The 22,956-nt window shown below is 45.1% G+C and overlaps 1 protein-coding gene across 1 annotated transcript in view; it reads right to left on the bottom strand.

The window, feature by feature from the left end:
* Window positions 1-9,845, bottom strand: part of LOC140373474 (lamin-A-like) — a 45,802-nt gene extending 35,957 nt beyond the window's left edge. Inside the window, exons 1-2 of the mRNA XM_072459977.1 lie at window positions 9,761-9,845; window positions 8,490-8,830 (exon numbers count right to left, since the gene is read on the bottom strand). Coding sequence (XP_072316078.1) covers window positions 8,490-8,821 — 332 coding nt within the window. The 5' untranslated portion in view covers window positions 8,822-8,830; window positions 9,761-9,845. The remainder of the gene's footprint in view (window positions 1-8,489; window positions 8,831-9,760) is intronic.
* Window positions 9,846-22,956: the final 13,111 nt, after the last annotated feature.

Below are 22,956 nucleotides of genomic sequence, written 5' to 3'. Positions count from 1 at the left end.
TCCATCAAAAATGTTAAACTTATTATTTGAGGTTTAAGTATTGAATGTGAAATGTCCGTGGAATGAATCACAAACGTTTAATCAGCTTCTTTCTGCAGCATTTATTTACTATAAATGACACTCGAATATACATTTTAGAAATAATGCATCATAAACCGAAGCACAAAAGCACAGAAATAGCTCTCGATTCACTTGTTTGAGACGTTACACTAAATGTTTATCTCTCTTGTGCAAATTTACAACAATTTTAAATAGACAATACACTCAAAATTCTACTCTAGCACATCTGTGTCGACTCTCCTTACATAGTGCACCTTCATGTCCGCTTTAGCCGTCGTTCATAACTGATATTTTTATACTCTTTTGTAAACTCTTCATCATCAACTGAAAGAAAGTCCCATTATGCAAAGCTCTAAACGAAAGCACGTGCACACGCTCCACTGCCAGGCCTCTGGTTCTCAATCCGCCTTTGTTTGGCCTCCAGCAGCTGTTAGAAAAGCAGCCCAGAGGAGGAGGAGCCACAGATGAGCCACAGAGGAGCCACGGAGGAGCCACGGAGGAGCCACGGAGGAGGAGGGCCAGGAGAACCAGGGGAGAACCAGGGGAGCCACGGAGGAGCCACGGAGGAGCCACAGAGGAGCCACGGAGGAGCCACGGAGGAGGAGGGCCAGGAGAAACAGGGGAGAACCAGGGGAGAGCCACGGAGGAGCCACAGAGGAGTCACAGAGGAGGAGGGCCAGGAGAACCAGGGGAGCCACGGAGGAGCCACGGAGGAGCCACAGAGGAGCCACGGAGGAGCCACGGAGGAGCCACAGAGGAGCCACGGAGGAGCCACGGAGGAGGAGGGCCAGGAGAAACAGGGGAGAACCAGGGGAGAGCCACGGAGGAGCCACAGAGGAGTCACAGAGGAGGAGGGCCAGGAGAACCAGGGGAGCCACAGAGGAGTCACAGAGGAGCCACAGAGGAGCCTTCCTGGAGCCCGCCATCTTAAGACCATTTTCTACAGTGGGTGTGACTCATCTGGAACGAGCTGTGGAAACTTTCAGCTCCATAAAAGAGCCAGACTTTCCAAAGAGCAGATCCTATTTCACTACAAAAGAAAAGTGGGACACGAGGGTCGTATCATTCATGAAATATTGTTTGTTTTCTGGGGAAAATGTAATTCGGAATATCACAATAAACACGGTCTGTTGCAGGAAAAAAGGGTCACATGATCTAATATTTGTGGGACCTCGTTGTGGCATAGTTTCAATACGCTTCTGCATCCTCACAGATCTTCAGTGTGTCGTTATTCCTCACACAGATCTTCAGTGTGTCGTTATTCCTCACACAGATCTTCAGTGTGTCGTTATTCCTCACACATATCTTCAGTGTGTCGTTATTCCTCACACAGATCTTCAGTGTGTCGTTATTCCTCACACAGATCATCAGTGTGTCGTTATTCCTCACACAGATCTTCAGTGTGTCGTTATTCCTCACACATATCTTCAGTGTGTCGTTATTCCTCACACAGATCTTCAGTGTGTCGTTATTCCTCACACAGATCTTCAGTGTGTCGTTATTCCTCACACAGATCATCAGTGTGTCGTTATTCCTCACACAGATCTTCAGTGTGTCGTTATTCCTCACACAGATCAGTGTGTCATTATTCCTCACACAGATCTTCAGTGTGTCGTTATTCCTCACACAGATCTTCAGTGTGTCATTATTCCTCACACAGATCTTCAGTGTGTCATTATTCCTCACACAGATCTTCAGTGTGTCATTATTTCTCACACAGATCTTCAGTGTGTCGTTATTCCTCACACAGATCTTCAGGAGGAGGACTCTGCTGTCTCTGTCTTCCACACTAAAGACACACCAACACTGGCAGGAGACGAACATGTTTGTACAATTATGTTTAAGTTGAGTAATTTGTCAAGTAGTGATGGGTGCGACACAATTCCCCCCAGCCAAGACAAGACATGAGAATGGGTCCAATAAAATGAGACAATTTATAATTAAAAATTGGTGCGACTACTGTATATTAAGTAAATTAAAACTGGGTGGAGTTTAGATCATAATTTGTATTCATTTTTGAATGATTGCACCTCATTACCGCCATTGTAACATCACTTTTTGGAACCACAGCTTCTCAAGGGGCGTTACTCACCACCACCAAGACAAATGCAAACTCATTGGGGAAAAAAATCTCCCATGATCATTTCCCATATGTGCCCAGTGCTGTGGCAAGTGTCCGATGACATTATTGCTCATTTTCTTTAATGTCATGATAAAAATGTGACGTCATATCGCCCCGTCCAAAGGAACACACAGAGAACGGAGCAGGGGCGTGGCAGACGTTTGCAGAAGCGGCTCACTCCTCCATCTCCTCTTCAGAACATACGACTTCCCTCCATGTTTGTTGAGCTATAACATCCCAAAGGAACATGGATAAAGAGAGAAACAGGAAGTCTCTGGGCAGAAGATGACAGGAAGTACTTGACACTTCCAACAGCGTTATCTGCAGACGATGACGAGCAGCTCTGGAAGTCAAAGAAACAGTCCCCATGTCGTCCTGAGGGACACACAACACCTTCTTCCTGTCTACGACTCCACCTGAGCAGCAGAACCATCAGCCTCCCCTTCCTCTCCCGTCATCTTACTCTTTACCTCAAAACACCTCAGTCATCTAAGCCACCGTCGCCTCAGATGTGTGTTTAAAATGTGCAAGAAAAAACACCCCACATGTCTGCACAACTTTAACTATGCTAAGAAATAAAGCGTTCCAAGCCCACATCAGAGCGACACAGAGCTGCAACCACCCAGTCTCTCAATGCAGAAAGCACCCAACAGCGTGAGAGCACTTCAATGATCGTACCAGTTTGGGTTTCCTCAGAGCACCATCCAGATACAGAACAACTCGTCTATCTTCATTGATCAGGATGTATCAGACAGTCTCAAAGCCAAGTCAACACCAGAAAGGTTAAAGCTCACTACAACGCTTGGTAAAGAGTCTGTTATGCCAATTAATCATGTTGCAGGTCTCGAGGTGAGAGGCTACGACTTCTCTACAACAAGTGATGGAACTCCCTCCTGCGAACACTAAAGACTGTGTCCCACACATTCCTACCTGTGAAATGGCAAGGCATCACCTCAAGGTAATGATAAATGAGATCCCCTCAGTTAGAATGTGAAGTAGGCCTGTTAATTGGCTACAACTGCTCCAAAACACTGGCTCAAGACAGGTAATCGCAGTAGGAGAGGATGAGCTTTATGCAGTTTGTATTGTAGAACCCACAGCGTCACTCGCAGTTCATCCGGAAAGATCTCTTCGTGGATGCCACTGTAACATTGTAAGCATCAAAGAAGCCGTTCAGCAGGTAACAAAGGCTCAGACACTATGTGCGTCAGGTGGCCTCAGACTGCACAGGTTTGCGAGTACCAAACACATTGTAATAGAAAGCATTCCTCCATCTGAACGTGCCACACCAAAGCAAGACTGTTATCTAGCCTTTAATGACTTGAAAGAGCGCATTGTATCAGATACTTTTAGATTTAATTTTCGCCCCAGTGACCAACCTGCCAGAAGGCGTGGCATCCTGTCCACAAGGCGTGGCATCCTGTCCACAGTTAGATCTGTATATGTCTCACTGGGATTCGTCTCCCAATTTGTACTCACAGGTTAAAGAATTCTCCAAGAGACATGCAAACAGGACATGGGTTGGCATGATTCAGATTGATGCTTTTCTTGATAAGGGTGGACTCCTTAAGGTTAGGGTCCCAAAGAATCACCACGTTACCAAACAGTTAATGGCTCATTTCCAGAGTAAAGTGCAACATCAGGGAAAAGGACTATTAACAAGATCAGATCAAAAAGATTTTGGATTCCAGGCATTAACATCTGAAATCTTTTGTGCACCAGTGTGTGAAGCTAAGGAGAGGAACAAAGGATGGGTGATCGTCCTTCACAACGATTAGACCCGTCTCCACCCATCACATGTTGTGGAATGGACTGTTTTGGCCTTTTTATAACAAAACAAGGCCGCAAAGTGCATAAAGCTTATGGACTTCTTTGTTGCAGAGCAGTTCACATCATGACAGACACATTATTGATCCTCCGCTGCTTCAGCAACGTGAGGAGCATCAGAGAAATAGGGGGCGATCAAGGAAGGAACTATAGGAGCTTTACATTAACTGGAGAAATGTTTGTTACAAGTAGATTCAAACCAACCTACCATCTTTTCCTCTGAGAAACAGTGCACTTCCTGCTTCAATAAAACATACAGACAACACACAGCAATCTCATTTTGACCCAAAGAGCTGCTTTTACAATACATCTGTACTGAGGCTAAACTGTTTTGACTTAAAAAGTGTACAGCCCATTTAAATATAAAATCCTACATACTTCTACCCTAATTCTATGTGGTGTGGAGAGAAAGGTCGGTGGAAGGTGCTGCATCCAATTAATACACTTTTAACCTTTCAAACATTCGTCAAGTTTAAACAATACAATCTAAGTCCTAGTAAATATGATGAATGAAGACATCCGGAGACAGTTTGCTCCCTGAGGCAAACCCCCGAGGGTTAGCACAGGTGTGGCAGGTGTCACATCCACATGTCAGGGAGAGCATTCAAATACAGACTAACTGACATGGCAGGACGGTTAGTGTTGACTCTGCGCACAGACGCACACATGCACACGCACACACGCAAACACACACATGCAAACACACACACACACACACACATGCAAACACAAACACACACGCACACACACACATGCAAACACAAACACACACATGCAAACACAAACACACACGCACACACACACACATGCAAACACAAACACACACATGCAAACACACACACACACACATGCAAACACACACGCACGCACACACACACACATGCAAACACAAACACACACATGCAAACACACACATGCAAACACACACACACACACACACACATGCAAACACACACGCACACACACACACACATGCAAACACAAACACACACATGCAAACACAAACACACACGCACACACACACACATGCAAACACAAACACACACATGCAAACACACACATGCAAACACACACACACACACGCAAACACACACGCACACACACATGCAAACACAAACACACACATGCAAACACACACATGCAAACACACACACACACACACACACACATGCAAACACACACGCACACACACACACATGCAAACACAAACACACACATGCAAACACACACATGCAAACACACACACACACACACACACACACACATGCAAACACACACGCACACACACACACACACATGCAAACATGCAAACACACACACACGCAAACACACACGCAAACAAACACACACGCACACGCACACACACATACACACACGCGCACACACACACACACACACGTTAACACACACAAACGCAAACACACGCGCGTGCGCGCGCACACACGCACGTAAACACACACACGCAAACGCACACACGCAAACTGGTTTCTATGCTTCTTTAGAACATTACAAAAGAGAATTATAAAAAGTCATATGAATTTAGATTTTTTCCCCCCTTATTTTGTTTCCATCTTCTATTGGTATTAGTCCTGAAAATGATGTTTAGGAGGTTTATTGGCTTTTAAAAACATTCTTATGAAGACTAAACAGCAGACCTTTGGTTACTATTTTTAGATTTGAAAATGAACTCTTGCAATGGAAAGTATGTGGTTGATCTAATAATAAGCCGGTGCAATTAATCAAAAATGTAATCAAGATTGAGCCATTTCTAATGATCGATTATCGAATGATTCAACTTTTTAATGCAGAAGGCCACAGCTAAAACATGGGGTTTGGAGCAGAGCAAATATTTTGGAGGGAGAAATTACACTGCTTTTTGTTAAAATGTCAATGATTAAAAGTCATATTGTTATTGTTTAGGAAATGACATATGTATTTGTGTAGAACGCAGCCAAAGCTCATATTGAAGGATTTACACCGTCCACATAAAGGAGGCCGGACCCTAAGTAAAAGTGTTGACAGATTTTACAACTACGAGATAAAAAACCTGCCCAGTGCGATCGTAAAGCCTTATCTTAGTCACAATTATTTTTAGAAGATTTTACGATCAATTGCGATTATCTGCAAAAGAAAGGAAACATTGATCTATTTTTTATGTTTAAACCTGCAAATATTCCTGTGAGTGGAAAAATGTTTTATAACAATTAACCTGTACTAACATTTAATACAGCAGATAATTAAAAAAATAACATATTCTGGCCTTAAATGGTTTAACTAATATAAAAGCTTATTGGCCCCTCATTGTGGCCCATTCCGCAGGTTCCAAAAACCCCATGAATAATCTACCGTTGCCATTAACAGTGTGATAATTGAAAAACCGGTTCATCTTAGTCACAGCCAAACAAAAGAACAGTCAAGTAAGGACAAGAGACAGATGTTACTATTATTTACTAAGTTTTGGACCATAACCAAAAATACTAGAACTACAAAGGAACACATCAGGAATAAATGATATAAACCTAGAGGCTCCACGCTTCACATGTGGACATGTTTGTCTCATGTCCAGTTCCAGAGCCACAAGTGCAGCCGGCCGCAGTGTCGTGAGTGACGATGTGCTGTATGTCCTCCCTTCTCTCTCATCCCCCATTTCACACTTCTCTTTGTCTAATAAAAATCTATCAGGTTTTATATCATTTTGCCTCCACTTATCGAACATTCTGATGACAGAGCATTTTTAAGTTTCAAACACTTTAGTTAGTGCCAGGGCAAGTCTCTCAGGTTTGATTACGCCCTCCTGGGGACAGGTGCATTGTGGGTACATGTTCTACAGTGGGAGCACCTTCCTACATAAGCCTGTGGTGAGGGATTTTCCTGCCCCACACACAGCAGCAGCTCCAGTCAGCTCTTCCTGCTCCGTGTGCACACAGAGCCCATACCAGAGGCCTGAGTCACCCCTGTCACATGACCCACACACGGGCGCCGCCACGGCAACCACGCACCAAACAACAACTGCTAATGGAGCACAGGGAGCGTACAGAGAAGGATCACATCTGGACCCACAGAGTCAGAGGAGCACGAGCTGGGACAGGCCCACGGGCCCTTTTATGATCCTGTTTATACATGTACTACACACTCTGCACTGGGACTACCTGAAAGTGCTAACTACAATGTGTGTGAAACCAGTCTGGACTTTCTGCTGCAGTATGACATGCCCTTTCTAAATTATAGCATTTATTTACCTAAAGAAAACTCATTTGTGTGGATGTATTCCTCCCAACACTGTTCACAACAAAACCACAGGTATATGACAGTGTTGCATTGGGGTGTGGTCACAGTGAGTCATCCTCAAGTAGGACACAGTAATGATAGATGAGCCTGTACCTGTGTGAGAGAGAGACGAGCCCCACCCTCCTGCACCCTCCTGCACCCTCCTGCACACACCTTTACTCTGCTTGTATTACCGTCTGCGAGGCATCCGAGTTATGCAGAGGAAAGTATTGCACCCACTGTACTGTAACCAGTGTGTTTGTGGCCATCATTACCCTCAAAATGTGTACTCTGCTTTGACTTATCCTTCAAAACACACGGCTCATTGAACTAAAATGCAGTTAAGATACATATATTTTGAATTGTGCAAAAAAATGTAAAATGTTATCCCAGAACAGCTCATTTTTTAGCTTTATAATTTCACTTTCTGTTTTGTTATTGATGACATCACATTAACACTGGGTAAAGATGAATCTAATGCCACAATTTTTTTATTTGACAAATAAGAATATATGCGAGCACCTTTATTTTGTTAAATTAACGTTTAAAGGGTCAAAAAAGTTGTTTCTTTGTGTAAATTCTGCATAAACTTTGGATGAACGAGTGTCCCGGGTGTGATGTCACTTCCTGTTATTTTTCTAAAGATTTTTCAACTTTCCTCCAGAAATGGATACTCTGTTGTGGTGTAAAACTATAATTTATATGTACAAGTATAAATACACCAAATAAAGTCAAAATTAGAAAATCGTAAAAACCTGTCATTCGCACTTAAATGACAGTAAAGAGCTGTGATATGTATATCCGCATTTCTGTTGAATTCTTTTTCAAGCATCAAAAAGCATGAGGCCGGTTGTCCTGACAAAAGTGGACTTTACTTTTACGTCCGCACAGTCCAGTGTCCAGTACACTCACAGACAGGGGGCGCTGGAGAGCAGGGACAGAGCACAGTGAAGCAGCAGAGGCTGAGAATCACAGGGTTTGGACACAAATGATCAGCAGCATGTGAACACCCCAACTGTGCCACAGGAGCTCTTAGAATGAACGGCCCCAATCGAATCTTGGAAAGAAGAAGCCCAAGTCATAAATTATTTTTGTCGATTTGTTACAGGAAAATACTCTAGGGTGGGATGTGACACAGCGGGTGCCATGGGCTCCACAAGAGCTGTGAGCTGTGGGTGCTTTCCTGCTGTGCACATGTGTGTCTGAGTCTGACCTGGCCTTGAGCTCCTGGTGCTCCTGGCGCACCTTGCCCAGCTCCAGCTGCAGACGGGCGCGCTCCTTAGCCACCTGGTCCAGGGTCTGGCGAGCATCGGCCAGCTCGTTCTCGTAGGCCGCCTTGATGCCCGACAGGTCGCGGGTCACGCTGGACTCGGACTCGGAGATGCGCAGGCGCAGGCTGCTGTTCTCCGCCTCCAGAGAGCGCACCTTGTCTATGTAGACGGCCAGGCGGTCGTTGAGGTTACATAGCTCCTCCTTCTCCTGCAGCCGGCTGATTCGCGCAGGTGACACGGCACTGCGCACACGCTTGATGCTCGGGGTCTCCATGGTGACGATCTGAGGAGGCACGAGTGGGCAGGAGGGTGAGTCAAAGTGCCACACTTTACAGCTCTGAAGCTCACTTTCACTTTCAGCCTCTTCACCCACACACACCAGAGTGAGGAACATCTGCTCCTGTCGCCAACACCTGCCGAGTGTGTTTGAGCTCGTCCTCGTGTTCCCGCCCAGAACAACACTTTCCTATTGGCTGTTTACTCATTTCACATCAAAACTTCCTCCCAGAAACAACAACATGTTACATTATTACATAATTTCATGTAATCCACTTTATCCATGGATTTTTCCACAGACACAAATCAGCCCTTAAAGCGGCTGTTAATGTTACAATCTTGAACTTGGAAGATTTTGACGGATCATATGGATTCTAAGCCTGATTTATTTAGTTTTACTTCTAAAAATTGTGCAAAATGTTAATTTTTAACACCAATTTCCAGTAAGATCTAGTTTATTCAAATTGAAATATTATTGAAATAAGGAATCCAAAGTCCACTCAGATTCATGTCACAAATATGCAGCAGTTTGGTATGAAAAACGTGTAAGACGTTCTTTTCTTCCATTTGTTACCGTAAACTACAGAAAAGTTTCAAACTGATATCGCAAAAGTTTATTTCCCCTTTTCACCTGCTTTAAAACAGAACATGAATGTGTAAAAGACACACACACACACGCACGCACACACACACACACACACACACACGCGCGCGCACACACACACACACACGCGCGCGCGCACACACACACACACACACACACACACGCACGTGAACAAACTCTCCAGAGCTCACAGAAAAGACTTCAGACTAGGCCATAGTTGTGAGCCCATCAGCAGGCGCGTTAGAGCCCGGTTAGAGCCGGGTTAGAGCCGCGTTAGAGCCGGGTTAGAGCCGGGTTAGAGCCGCGTTAGAGCCGGGTTAGACCGGGACTGACCTGGAGGTGTTGTCCTGTCCTGGGCCTTCAGTGAGAGTGCGTATGAGTGGGTGGTTCCACTTTGGAGCAGGCGCACGCTGGAGTGTGGAGGGTGTGCGCTTGTTCTGAGCCTCCTCCAGCTCCGAGGCACCGAGGGGCGGGCTCTGTGTGGGACAGAGGGAGGTGGAGGCCGCGCTGACGGGACTGCGCTGAGGGGACCTCACTGAGGGGACCGCGGGCTGAGGGGGGGACCGTCAGTTTTAACCTTGACATCGCTGTTATCTTTTCGGGAGTGTCTACAGAGCCGTGCCGCGGCTCCTGAAACTGCTGGGTTATTTGACCCGCGTCGCTCAGTGATGTTTGGCTTAAGTTAGTGATTGAGTCGCAATCCACGTTTTTACAAACAAGAAATTAAACAAAATAATGACCATCATTCACTCTGGCAGAATTTTGTTATCAAGCCTTATAAATCAGAACTTTCAATGGGAATAATATGTAAATCATATCAATGCATTTCTAGTCTGGACAAACACTGAAGTGAAAACATACAAAAAACAAATGGGAAAGAGAATGTAATCTCGTTTTGACAGATGAAGAGTGGGAATGTGTTAACGTCCTAGTGGAGGACACACAATCCCATGTCTGGGGGGAATTTTGCTGGAAAAATTGCATGTTTTTTCATAATCCTATGTCAGAGTGGCCATTACTCACAGGGAAACGCAGACTGTTGGAGAAGCTGTGGCAGCAGGAGACAAACCACTAACACGTGTTCTGGGACTGTCCTGTTGCTAGGAAATATTGGACTAAAATGAACAATGCACTGCAGACTGTTCAACTTTAGAACTATGTACTTGGGCCTCAAAACTCCTGCCATGGACACAATGAACAGATACATTTAACATATGCTTTGGGACGTCCCACCGGGAAGAGGCCCCGTGGAAGATCCAGGACACGCTGGAGGGTCTATGTCTCTCTATGTCTCTCGGCTGGCCTAAGAACGCCCCGGAGGAGTTGGAGTACGTGTCTGGGGAGAAGGAAGTCTGCGAGTCCCTGCTTAGACTGCTGAAAGTGGAAGAGGATGGAGGGATGTGCTTTGGGCGGCAGGAAAAAAGGCCAACACTAAGAAATGGACGACACAAACCGCAAAGTCTGGACTGACATAATAATAGACAAAAGACAAAGTGACGTTCAGTCTTAATTTGGAAATGGGACTTTTATTTGAATTGAAATGTGCCATCATTTTGCTTCTGTTGATTTTTAGTTTATGTCTATTTGTGCTCTGTGATTTTCACTTTCTGGTCGTGTTGTGTGCTGTAATGTCCCATGTTTAATCTTGAAAAAAAGAAAGAAAAATACAAAATGTAGATATTTTGTCTCAAATGTAAAGACGTCAAAGTAAAGAAAGTAAAGTATCCACTGTTAAAATAAAGTCAAATCGGCAGCTGTAGTTGGACATTGTCATAATTCGTAAGTGTTGTCTACCACTACTTTGATGATTATTGTTAAGAGCTTGAAGTGCGGGACGTGTCCGAGCGCGGGACGCGGGACGTCCGAGGAGCGCGCGACGTCTGAGCGCGGGACGTCTGAGCGCCGCTCCAGGTCTGCAGGTTTATACAATTGAGAAGAGAGGGCGGGGTTATGCACAGGGGGCGTGGCTGGGGCTGATCCTGGCTCTGTAGCAGGAGGTTCAGGAAAGGCTGGTGTAAAGTGTAGCAAATGCTTTTCCATTCAGCTTTTATGGGACTAAAGCAGGAGAAGCAAACCAGATTTGGGACTGAAACAGACCGAACTAAGATCTAAAGCAGGTCTGAACCAGGGCGAGAATGTGGGTCAAGACTACACTCAATCATACTCACATTAAGTATGATTTCACATTTAAAAATATACAACACATTTATTTTCCTAAATGAATGTGTTCCGCTCGTGCTTAAATTGACCCTGAATTCTGGGTGGAATTTGCGAAATGAAACACAACTGTGACATGGTCATTATTATTATTATTTTAATTCAACAAAATCTTCACAAACTGCAAATAAAACTATGATAAAATGTTCATGTTCACATTCAGCTCGTTCATAAGTGTAGAGCTCAGAGTATTACGTGTGTTGCCAAGAAGTCCCTCACGATATATTGTTGTACCTGTGTTTACAGCATGCAGGCTGCACGGTGGCAAAGAAGGAGATCATGGGTTCGATTCCCGGACCAGACCAACATCACATGATCTCTCTGGGTGGAGTCAGCATGTTCTCCCCGTGTTACCGTGAGTTCTCTCCGGGTTCTCCCACCGTCCAAAGTCATGCATGTGTTAGGCCAAGTTGTTGTGACCGTTATTATTAGTACTATTTTATTGTGTCTTACGCTAGCTATTTTTATTTTATTTTTATCTTTATTTTTCCCTCCATTCCTTATGAGGACATGAGAGGTTTTGTCTATAGGAGTTTTTGTTCATAAGAGTTCTTCCATTAAGAGTGTTTATTAAACTTCCTATAAGTTATCTGTCCTTTTCCTCTGTATCTACTGCGTTGCAACAATGAAATTTCCCCATGTGTGGACAATAAAGAAATATCATATCTTAACTCTAAATCGGCCCTAGTGAATGGATGTCTGTAATGTCTATGTCTCTGTGTTAACCCTGCGACAAGTTGGCCATTGTCCAGGGTGTACCCCGCCTAAGGCCCAAAGTCACTGGGATAGGCTCCAGTCACCCGCGACCCCGAAAGGGAAAAAGCAAAATGAATGTATTTACAGCAATACTATGTGTAGCTGCCATATACGCTGATATGTGGCATTGTAGTTCAGTGTGTACTACTTGATGATTATATTAGATTATGATGATTAGAAGTATCTGATGTCACAGAGTGTGTAATGAAGCCTGCGTAAATTCAGCCTGAAAGACCTAACTCCACCCATCTACGTCAAGGCCTCCATGGAAGGACCCCTCTCCCCAGCGCCATCATCGCACTCAAGCGGGCGTGGCCTGTCCGTCTGAGAGTCAGATCCCTCACTTCACCATGGACTCTTCCAGGTTTCTGCGCTTATCCCAAAGAGGTTATGCAGTTTTTCCTGGCCAAAGAAGGAGTGTGAAAGGTCAGGGGGCGTCTGCATCATGGCCCTCGCACCTGCTCCTCATCCCCAATCAACGCTCTCAAGTGACTCCTCCCCGCTCCAATCAGCACCAGGCGGTCACATTTAAGCCCTCAGGCAGATGGCTCGGCCGCTCAAACCGTACTGCGACCCACCACCTCCCCAGCTCCTCCTCTACATTCCCCTCATCCTCTACCTTCTCTCCACATCTACCACCACCAGTCTCCAGGCTCCGAGGGAGACATCTAATACAATTAGATTATGGAGTGCCCATGATCACTGTCTTCCACCGGGGTCTGAGCGCCAAATAACTCACGTAATAAAGCTGCTAAACAGTCCATTCTCGTGGTCTCTGTGTCTCTCCAGGGTGAATTAGTATTAATGAAATGATGGCAAATAAAGGTATATTGTCTTTGAACAGGAACACGCTGATGGTCTGAGAAACCACACATACTTTGTGGAACCAGTGGCTCAGGTACAGGACGTCACCTACTGGCATCCAGCTCCGCCCCCAGACAGACAACGCCCTGCCAATGACGCCGCCCCCTACAGCCACGAGGCGTCGCCTGTGTAATAACCCCTCAATCGTCCAGGAGTGTTCCATTGTAGAAAAAGATTTAGCTGTATCAGCTTGACTTTGTGTGTAAAAACAGAGTCCAGATGATACAACTGAATGCTGAATTTTGTCTATTTCAGTCACTCAGTTTTGCAGAACACATTTAAAAATTAAAAATAAATAAGTGATCTTTCAGATCTGGGAACACCTCGGGGAGGAGCTGGACGAAGTGTCTGGGGTGAGGGAAGTCCCTGCCTAGACTACTACACCCGCAACCCGGCCCCGGATAAGCAGAAGAACATGGAACTTTTAAATATTAAATGCACATATATTTTCAAGTCCTCAAACATCAGAGTGAATTCAGAAGGGAACATTTTGAGTGAAACAACGAAGAACTCACACAGCAATAACCTGCATGACACAAAGTGACAAGTTAAAATAAGTGGTATTTGTCAGGATCCACGTGCATCATCTGACCAATCGCAGTAGAGCGTCTGGATTAATCTGATCTGGTGGTTAATGTGAATCCTTTTAATTAGGCTTCAAGTTCAAATGAATGAAATTTCAAACTGTCACGCCCCCTCCAAGAGTGCACAAGACGCAGTGCCAGGGGCCCCTGGGGACACCTCTCCCAGTCCTGCGTCAGTGCCACTATAATAACTTAAACAACTGCATTCAATAAACCGTAATGTCTCACACTCTGCTCTCTCTGTGGGCAGTGTGTGTCTGATCTGAATTGTGTAATAATCCGTTTTATTTATGTATTTATTTATGAGACAGGGACATTGCACAATAAATATATTGCACAGTCCAGTTTGATCAGTGGCCCCTGGGCAGCAGGTTCACAGTGTAATCCATACAATAGTCCATAGTCTAAAGGAAAAGATCCTCTATATTCCTCTGTCTGTTGAGAGGCCGATAAAGACTATCCAATAATGGTTCTCATCTTGCTCCTCGCTGCACTGCCGCATGTTGCAGTTCGTGCTGCAGGACCGGGACCTTGGTCCTACATATATATAGTGCACAATAGCATCGTTTACATTGCTATACAGATAAAGTAAATATTCAGATATGTCCCACGGTGACGCGCATCCTCTCCACAGCCACAGTGAGCTCCTCCCTCTGCCACAGTGAGCTCCTCCCTCTGCCACAGTGAGCTCCTCCCTCTGCCACAGTGAGCTCCTCCCTCTGCCACAGTGAGCTCCTCCCTCTGCCACAGTGAGCTCCCTCTCCAGTGCGCTCAGGTAGACATGTCCCCTCTGTCAGGTAGACATGTCCCCTCTGTCAGGTAGACATGTCCCCTCTGTCAGGTAGACATGTCCCCTCTGTCAGGTGGAAATGTCCGACATGTCCCCTCTGTCAGGTAGACATGTCCGACATGTCCCCTCTGTCAGGTAGACATGTCCCTTCTGTAAGGTAGACATGTCCCCCCCTCTGTCAGGTAGACATGTCCCCTCTGTCAGGTAGACATGTCCCTTCTGTCAGTCCCCCCCTCTGTCAGGTAGACATGTCCCCTCTGTCAGGTGGACATGTCCCCTCTGTCAGGTAGACATGTCCCCTCTGTCAAGTAGACATGTCCGACATGTCCCCTCTGTCAAGTAGACATGTCCCCTCTGTCAGGTAGACATGTCCCCTCTGTCAGGTGGAAATGTCCGACATGTCCCCTCTGTCAGGTAGACATGTCCGACATGTCCCCTCTGTCAGGTAGACATGTCCCTTCTGTAAGGTAGACATGTCCCCCCCTCTGTCAGGTAGACATGTCCCCTCTGTCAGGTAGACATGTCCCTTCTGTCAGTCCCCCCCTCTGTCAGGTAGACATGTCCCCTCTGTCAGGTGGACATGTCCCCTCTGTCAGGTAGACATGTCCCCTCTGTCAAGTAGACATGTCCGACATGTCCCCTCTGTCAAGTAGACATGTCCCCTCTGTCAGGTAGACATGTCCCCTCTGTCAGGTAGACATGTCCCCTCTGTCAGGTAGACATGTCCCCTCTGTCAGGTGGAAATGTCCGACATGTCCCCTCTGTCAGGTAGACATGTCCGACATGTCCCCTCTGTCAGGTAGACATGTCCCTTCTGTAAGGTAGACATGTCCCCCCCTCTGTCAGGTAGACATGTCCCCTCTGTCAGGTGGACATGTCCCCTCTGTTAGGTAGACATGTCCCTTCTGTCAGTCCCCCCCTCTGTCAGGTAGACATGTCCCCTCTGTCAGGTGGACATGTCCCCTCTGTCAGGTAGACATGTCCCCTCTGTCAAGTAAACATGTCCGACATGTCCCCTCTGTCAAGTAGACATGTCCCCTCTGTCAGGTAGACATGTCCCCTCTGTCAGGTAGACATGTCCGACATGTCCCCTCTGTCAGGTAGACATGTCCCTTCTGTAAGGTAGACATGTCCCCCCCTCTGTCAGGTAGACATGTCCCCTCTGTCAGGTGGACATGTCCCCTCTGTCAGGTAGACATGTCCCTTCTGTCAGTCCCCCCCTCTGTCAGGTAGACATGTCCCCTCTGTCAGGTGGACATGTCCCCCCCTCTGTCAGGTAGACATGTCCCCTCTGTCAGGTGGACATGTCCCCTCTGTCAGGTAGACATGTCCCTTCTGTCAGTCCCCCCCTCTGTCAGGTAGACATGTCCCCTCTGTCAGGTGGACATGTCCCCTCTGTCAGGTAGACATGTCCCCTCTGTCAAGTAGACATGTCCGACATGTCCCCTCTGTCAAGTAGACATGTCCCCTCTGTCAAGTAGACATGTCCCCTCTGTCAGGTAGACATGTCCGACATGTCCCCTCTGTCAGGTAGACATGTCCCATGGAGGCGTCAGGTCAACGTTTTACTGAACTCTAGTTGTTTACATCCTAAGTTTTTGAGTTCTTGCTTTGCACATGTGCGGGATTCGCTCACACTATGTTACGCTGAGCAGAGACAGCAGAGACAGCAGAGACAGCAGAGACAGCAGAGTGAGAGACATTTACTACACTGACAAATGACAAACTTTGTATTTGTCAGTATTTATAACATGTTTATACTGGGCCAGCATTTCAAGCAGGGGAATACAAGGTGTTGTTGTCTGAGGAGGAAATAGATACAATTGCATTTATTCAAATTGCAATTTCAATTTGATTGATTGTGATTAATCTTGAAGCCTTAATGAGGAGGCAGGAGTGTAAACTGTAGGCACAAGATAATATGCTGGCACATACATGTCACATGTGCAGATCATGTGGTGGAGAGTTACTCCCCTTGTGGTCCCAGAGCAAACTGCAGTCAGAGCATTCAAGAAGCGGCTTATAATGTTGCTCTTTGTATTGCATTGAAAGTCCCTCATTGGACAGGTGCCAGTCTGCTGCTGGGACAAAACAATGTCCCCACACTGAATGTTTCTAACGAAAAACATCATAATGATATTATTGAAGTTGTTATTTCAGAGCAGTGTTAGGGTCTGGACTCTGGAGGAACAGGAGGAAGCACTTGTATGGTCAACAATACAATGTTATTATATGTTTGTTTGTGTTTTGTGTGTTCTTTCTTTCTTTCTTTCTTTCTTAATTGATTGATTGATTGATTGATAATTGAAAGTAAACCCATATTTGTCACCCTCAGCCCGATGAGTACACTCCAGTACTCCATTACATTCAATTTAAAAACTTGTTAGACTACTTGAATAATATATTTGAAAGCAGTACTCAGGGGGAAAAGTAACTGAGTATAGTTTTAGGGAAATTACACGTTGGTAAAAAAACAAAAAAACAACACAAAAACGTATATTTGTGGTGATGAAATAAATCAATTCAAACATAAACACATGATCGTGATGGAGAAGAGCATTTATTCTGAAGCAGACATTTTAAAGTGGTATTATAACATTCTTTAAGAGGCACACTGGTCACTGGGGTGGGCGTGGTTAGTGCTTGAATGGAAGACTGCTGAAATGCCAGGTGCCACAGGGGGGCAGTAGTGCGCACTGTCATTGTGTTCTTGGGCAAGACACTTCACCCACCATTCCTCCAGTGTCCATGTATGTGGCGTATGAATGAGTGTCATGGCAACAATCCAGCGTGTTCATTAACATGTACCTTCCGGTCCAAATAATAATAATAATATTTCAAATTTGGGGCTTCGTATTACACTCACTTCAAATCATAAATCTGGTGTTCTTACAGGCCTAGTTTATTTTTTTAAACTTTTGTACTTTTTTTAAAAACTTGCACTGTATTTTGTACTTCTATACTTGAGTAGACTAATATTATTTGAAGTAAAAGTACTCTTGGCTCGGAGTAATATATATTTTTTATATTTTGAAATTCAAACATTCTATTAGACTCTATTAGACTAGGGATGACGTGGGTCAAATGTAGTTTATACACAGCATTGTAAGCATTGCCTCCATATTCCATAGATATAAACATGACTGAGCACATGCAGGGAGCGCCATCTACCGGCCAACACGCGCAGGTCTCAGTTCTGAGTGGGCGTGTCAGTTGTTTTGTTCAACACTACAGCCAAATCAAGCTCACTATACACGTTCATACCTGTTACATTTACTTTAGGTTAATTTGCATCTAAAGATGTTTTATTATTTCATTGAATCCACTTGGTTCATAGTCTTCAAATGTCGTTTTTCTTCAAATGCATTTGTCTCCCACAGAGACAAAGATAAGCCCTTAAAGCAGCTCCTACACACAAAATTAGGGTCAAATGAGCCTTTAGATGGACGGCCAATGGACATGGCATTTGTTACCGGTTTAAATGTGGCAATGCTCTGTTCTGTCCCATTAAAACAAATACTATAACAGGATGTTGACGGGTCATACAGAAGGATTTGCTCAGATCTAATTCCAAGCATGATTTATTATTATATATGTTTTAACTCAAAAAAAAAAAAAATAGAATTGACCATTTAAGATCCTATCTAAACCTGTCTATTTCCGTTCAGATGTAAGTCATTTTGTAACAATTGACTGGTCCTCAGATAAACGTAGGGTTATGGGTCAACAGTTATTCTTTTGAACTCCAGGTAAAGGCGTTGGACTGTGTTGTGGCTGATGACGTCATGGACACGTATTGTATCTATGTCTCCCGTGCTGCACGTGCCCGGTGCTCTCCCCGTGTTTGCACCGAACCTCGGCCTGGACCAGAACCAGAACCGTCCTGTCTGCAGCGAGAGGTTCAGTGAAGAGGCTTTGACCTTTGACTTGTCCATGGTCCATGTGCACCGATATTATAACAGCTCCATGACGTGCACGAGTACCCTTCCCAGTGTGAGCGCCTCCTGCTGGCTGCACCAGAGCACGGTGCTACACCCTGGAGAAGGGGTCACATTTCATTTTTGTCCCAAACCCAATGATCTCAAAAGGGAAACAAACATGTTGTGTGTATTTAGGGTTTGCACATGAACATGAACTCATTTGGTCTTTATTTGACTTCACATCTCTACAAAAAGCTGCTCTCATAGTAACAAGAGTAACAACAGTACACCTTTTTATGACATAGAAATAATGTAATAATTAGGCTACATTATATAAATCCTCTTTTTAATAAAAACATGCTAAATGTGGCGATGAAGCCACAGAGTTTGGGCCATGGTTTGGGCCAGGTTACATATCTAACCCCTTTTATAGAACAAAAGATTGCACACCAAAGTCATATACCCTTATTTATACAAAAAAATAAAAACACATATTAAAAGGGGTTTACCATTAGAAACTATCTGATCGCACTCAAAATATGAATATTTTAATAACAGTGTTGTGAGGGAAGCAGAGGGAGATGTGTGTGGCTCAGTTAAGCCATTTACACAACACGTTGTAGAAAAAGCTTCAGTTGTATCATCTGGACTTTAACTTGAGTTTTAGAAAAACAAGACGTTCAATCTCTCATTCAACTCTCGTTAAAAAACACATTGCAATGTCAAAAACAACCACCCAAACGAACAATGGACATAATTAACAAAACTTGACCAAATACCATGAGAAATTAGACACTGTGAATAAGAAAGCTAAAAATTCCGCCTTAAATCGGCAAAATCTGATTCACTTTCTAACCTAATGTAATCAAAAAGTGTCTCCAAAATATACTTAAAACCTGTTCAGGTGAAACTCTGTACATTTAACCTTTACTGATATTTATCATTAAAATGATGTGATCTTGATCTTGAAATTGTGAAAACCTGTTATAATCTGACTAATGTAAGTTTTTGTACATGACCCGTGGGGGGCGTGGCTCCTCATGTAGGCCCCTGTGGCTCCTCATGTAGGCCCCTGTGGCTCCTCATGTAGGCCCCTGTGGCTCCTCATGTAGGCCCCTGTGGACCTGATGTGATGAAACATAAAGCAGACAAACGTCACCTGCATAAGGATTTAAGTAGGTCCATAAATCGACTAATAAACCCATTATCGTTTATTATTGTCTGCTCCTCTAGGAGGAATTCAAATATGCTTTATTTTTTAGCCAGCAAAAAGTATAAATATAACAAAGTTATATTTAGATTCACAGCTACAGTATTGATAAATAGGCGGCTTTGCAATAAAACTTCCTTTGACTTCTGTTTTTGAGTGAAGTCCAGATAATGTATAGAAATACATATATACTAATACAGTCATTAGTCAGAAAAGCCCTAATGGTTGTTTACACGCCACTTTATCCCTCTGCCTGAGGTTAGTTTTATGAATAATAAAGTAGTCCTAGAGCAGTAGGCTCTAAACTCCGTCTGTAGGCCGTGCTAGCGTGTGTGTAGCATGGTGTGTTGTGTAGGCTGTAGTTTCCTCTGTAGGCTGTAGTTTCCTCTGTAGGCTGTAGTTTCCTCTGTAGGCTGTAGTTTCTCCTGTAGGCTGTAGTTTCTCCTGTAGTCTGTAGTTTCCTCTGTAGGCTGTAGTTTCCTCTGTAAGCTAGTTTCCTCTGTAGGCTGTAGTTTCCTCTGTAGGCTGTAGTTTCCTCTGTAAGCTAGTTTCCTCTGTAGGCTGTAGTTTCCTCTGTAGGCTATAGTTTCCTCTGTAGGCTCTTCTGTAGGCTATAGTTTCCTCTGTAGGCTGTAGTTTCCTCTGTAGGCTGTAGTTTCTTCTGTAGGCTGTAGTTTCTCCTGTAGGCTGTAGTTTCCTCTGTAGGCTGTAGTTTCCTCTGTAGGCTGTAGTTTCTCCTGTAGGCTGTAGTTTCCTCTGTAGGCTGTAGTTTCTTCTGTAGGCTGTAGTTTCCTCTGTAGGCTGTAGTTTCTTCTGTAGGCTGTAGTTTCCTCTCTAGGCTATAGTTTCCTCTGTAGGCTGTAGTTTCTTCTGTAGGCTGTAGTTTCTCCTGTAGGCTGTAGTTTCCTCTGTAGGCTATAGTTTCCTATGTAGGCTGTAGTTTCTTCTGTAGGCTGTAGTTTCTCCTGTAGGCTATAGTTTCTTCTGTAGGCTGTAGTTTCCTTTGTAGGCTGTAGTTTCCTCTGTAGGCTGTAGTTTCTCCTGTAGGCTGTAGTTTCCTCTGTAGGCTATAGTTTCCTATGTAGGCTGTAGTTTCTCCTGTAGGCTGTAGTTTCCTCTGTAGGCTGTAGTTTCCTCTGTAAGCTGTAGTTTCCTCTGTAGGCTGTAGTTTCTCCTGTAGGCTGTAGTTTCCTCTGTAGGCTGTAGTTTCTCCTGTAGGCTGTAGTTTCCTCTGTAGGCTATAGTTTCTTTTGTAGGCTGTAGTTTCCTCTGTAGGCTGTAGTTTCTCCTGTAGGCTGTAGTTTCTCCTGTAGGCTGTAGTTTCCTCTGTAGGCTATAGTTTCCTATGTAGGCTGTAGTTTCTCCTGTAGGCTGTAGTTTCCTCTGTAGGCTGTAGTTTCCTCTGTAAGCTGTAGTTTCCTCTGTAGGCTGTAGTTTCTCCTGTAGGCTGTAGTTTCCTCTGTAGGCTGTAGTTTCTCCTGTAGGCTGTAGTTTCCTCTGTAGGCTATAGTTTCTTTTGTAGGCTGTAGTTTCCTCTGTAGGCTGTAGTTTCTCCTGTAGGCTGTAGTTTCTTCTGTAGGCTGTAGTTTCCTCTGTAGGCTATAGTTTCTTTTGTAGGCTGTAGTTTCCTCTGTAGGCTGTAGTTTCTCCTGTAGGCTGTAGTTTCTTCTGTAGGCTGTAGTTTCCTCTGTAGGCTGTAGTTTCTCCTGTAGGCTGTAGTTTCCTCTGTAGGCTGTAGTTTCTCCTGTAGGCTGTAGTTTCTCCTGTAGGCTGTAGTTTCCTCTGTAGGCTATAGTTTCCTATGTAGGCTGTAGTTTCTCCTGTAGGCTGTAGTTTCCTCTGTAGGCTGTAGTTTCCTCTGTAAGCTGTAGTTTCCTCTGTAGGCTGTAGTTTCTCCTGTAGGCTGTAGTTTCCTCTGTAGGCTGTAGTTTCTCCTGTAGGCTGTAGTTTCTTCTGTAGGCTGTAGTTTCCTCTGTAGGCTATAGTTTCTTTTGTAGGCTGTAGTTTCCTCTGTAGGCTGTAGTTTCTCCTGTAGGCTGTAGTTTCCTCTGTAGGCTATAGTTTCTTTTGTAGGCTGTAGTTTCCTCTGTAGGCTGTAGTTTCTCCTGTAGGCTGTAGTTTCTTCTGTAGGCTGTAGTTTCCTCTGTAGGCTATAGTTTCTTTTGTAGGCTGTAGTTTCCTCTGTAGGCTGTAGTTTCTCCTGTAGGCTGTAGTTTCTTCTGTAGGCTGTAGTTTCCTCTGTAGGCTGTAGTTTCTCCTGTAGGCTGTAGTTTCCTCTGTAGGCTGTAGTTTCTCCTGTAGGCTGTAGTTTCTCCTGTAGGCTGTAGTTTCCTCTGTAGGCTATAGTTTCCTATGTAGGCTGTAGTTTCTCCTGTAGGCTGTAGTTTCCTCTGTAGGCTATAGTTTCCTATGTAGGCTGTAGTTTCTCCTGTAGGCTATAGTTTCCTATGTAGGCTGTAGTTTCTCCTGTAGGCTGTAGTTTCTCCTGTAGGCTGTAGTTTCTCCTGTAGGCTGTAGTTTCCTCTGTAGGCTATAGTTTCCTATGTAGGCTGTAGTTTCTCCTGTAGGCTGTAGTTTCCTCTGTAGGCTATAGTTTCTTTTGTAGGCTGTAGTTTCCTCTGTAGGCTGTAGTTTCTCCTGTAGGCTGTAGTTTCCTCTGTAGGCTGTAGTTTCCTCTGTAGGCTGTAGTTTCTCCTGTTTAGGCGCGTCTCGTTGCCGCGGTGCTGCTCTTTGTTGCCGCGGTGCTGCTCTTTGTTGCCGCGCTGCCGCGGGGCGTGGTTTCGCGCATGTCGGCGCGCGGCCGCAGACTCTTTGTTCACTATGGGGCACATGCCGCGTGCTCTGCCGCTCAAACATGGCGGTACAAGCGGCAGCGCTGCCGCACCTGGAAACACGTGCCGTAGTCTACTGGCAAAGCGCATGCTCCAGAGCCACGCGGAGAGGAGAGGCCATGTTGTATTGATGAACAACACCATGTGCTTTACTGCAGTGACGCTCCGCGCGCGCCTCAGGCTCCGCAGGCCGAGTCCGCATCACCGTTAAAGCCCAGACTGAAGGCTGTGCCCGAGACCCGCGGCTCCGGAGCCCAAGGCTCTCGGGGTCCGCACTGGACTGAGGCGCAGACTCCAGCCTGTCCCGCCCTCCGTCTGCCGCGCCGCGCCGCGCCGCGCCGCCCCGCGCGGAGGGGG

The sequence above is a fragment of the Eucyclogobius newberryi genome, unplaced genomic scaffold, assembly GCF_026437365.1.
Source record: "Eucyclogobius newberryi isolate DKJ021-1_F unplaced genomic scaffold, fEucNew1.0.hap1 SCAF_3, whole genome shotgun sequence".
Classification (NCBI taxonomy): Eukaryota; Metazoa; Chordata; class Actinopteri; order Gobiiformes; family Gobiidae; genus Eucyclogobius; species Eucyclogobius newberryi.
The sequence above is the reverse complement of the archived record's forward strand: the minus strand, read 5'-3'. Positions and strand labels throughout refer to the sequence as shown.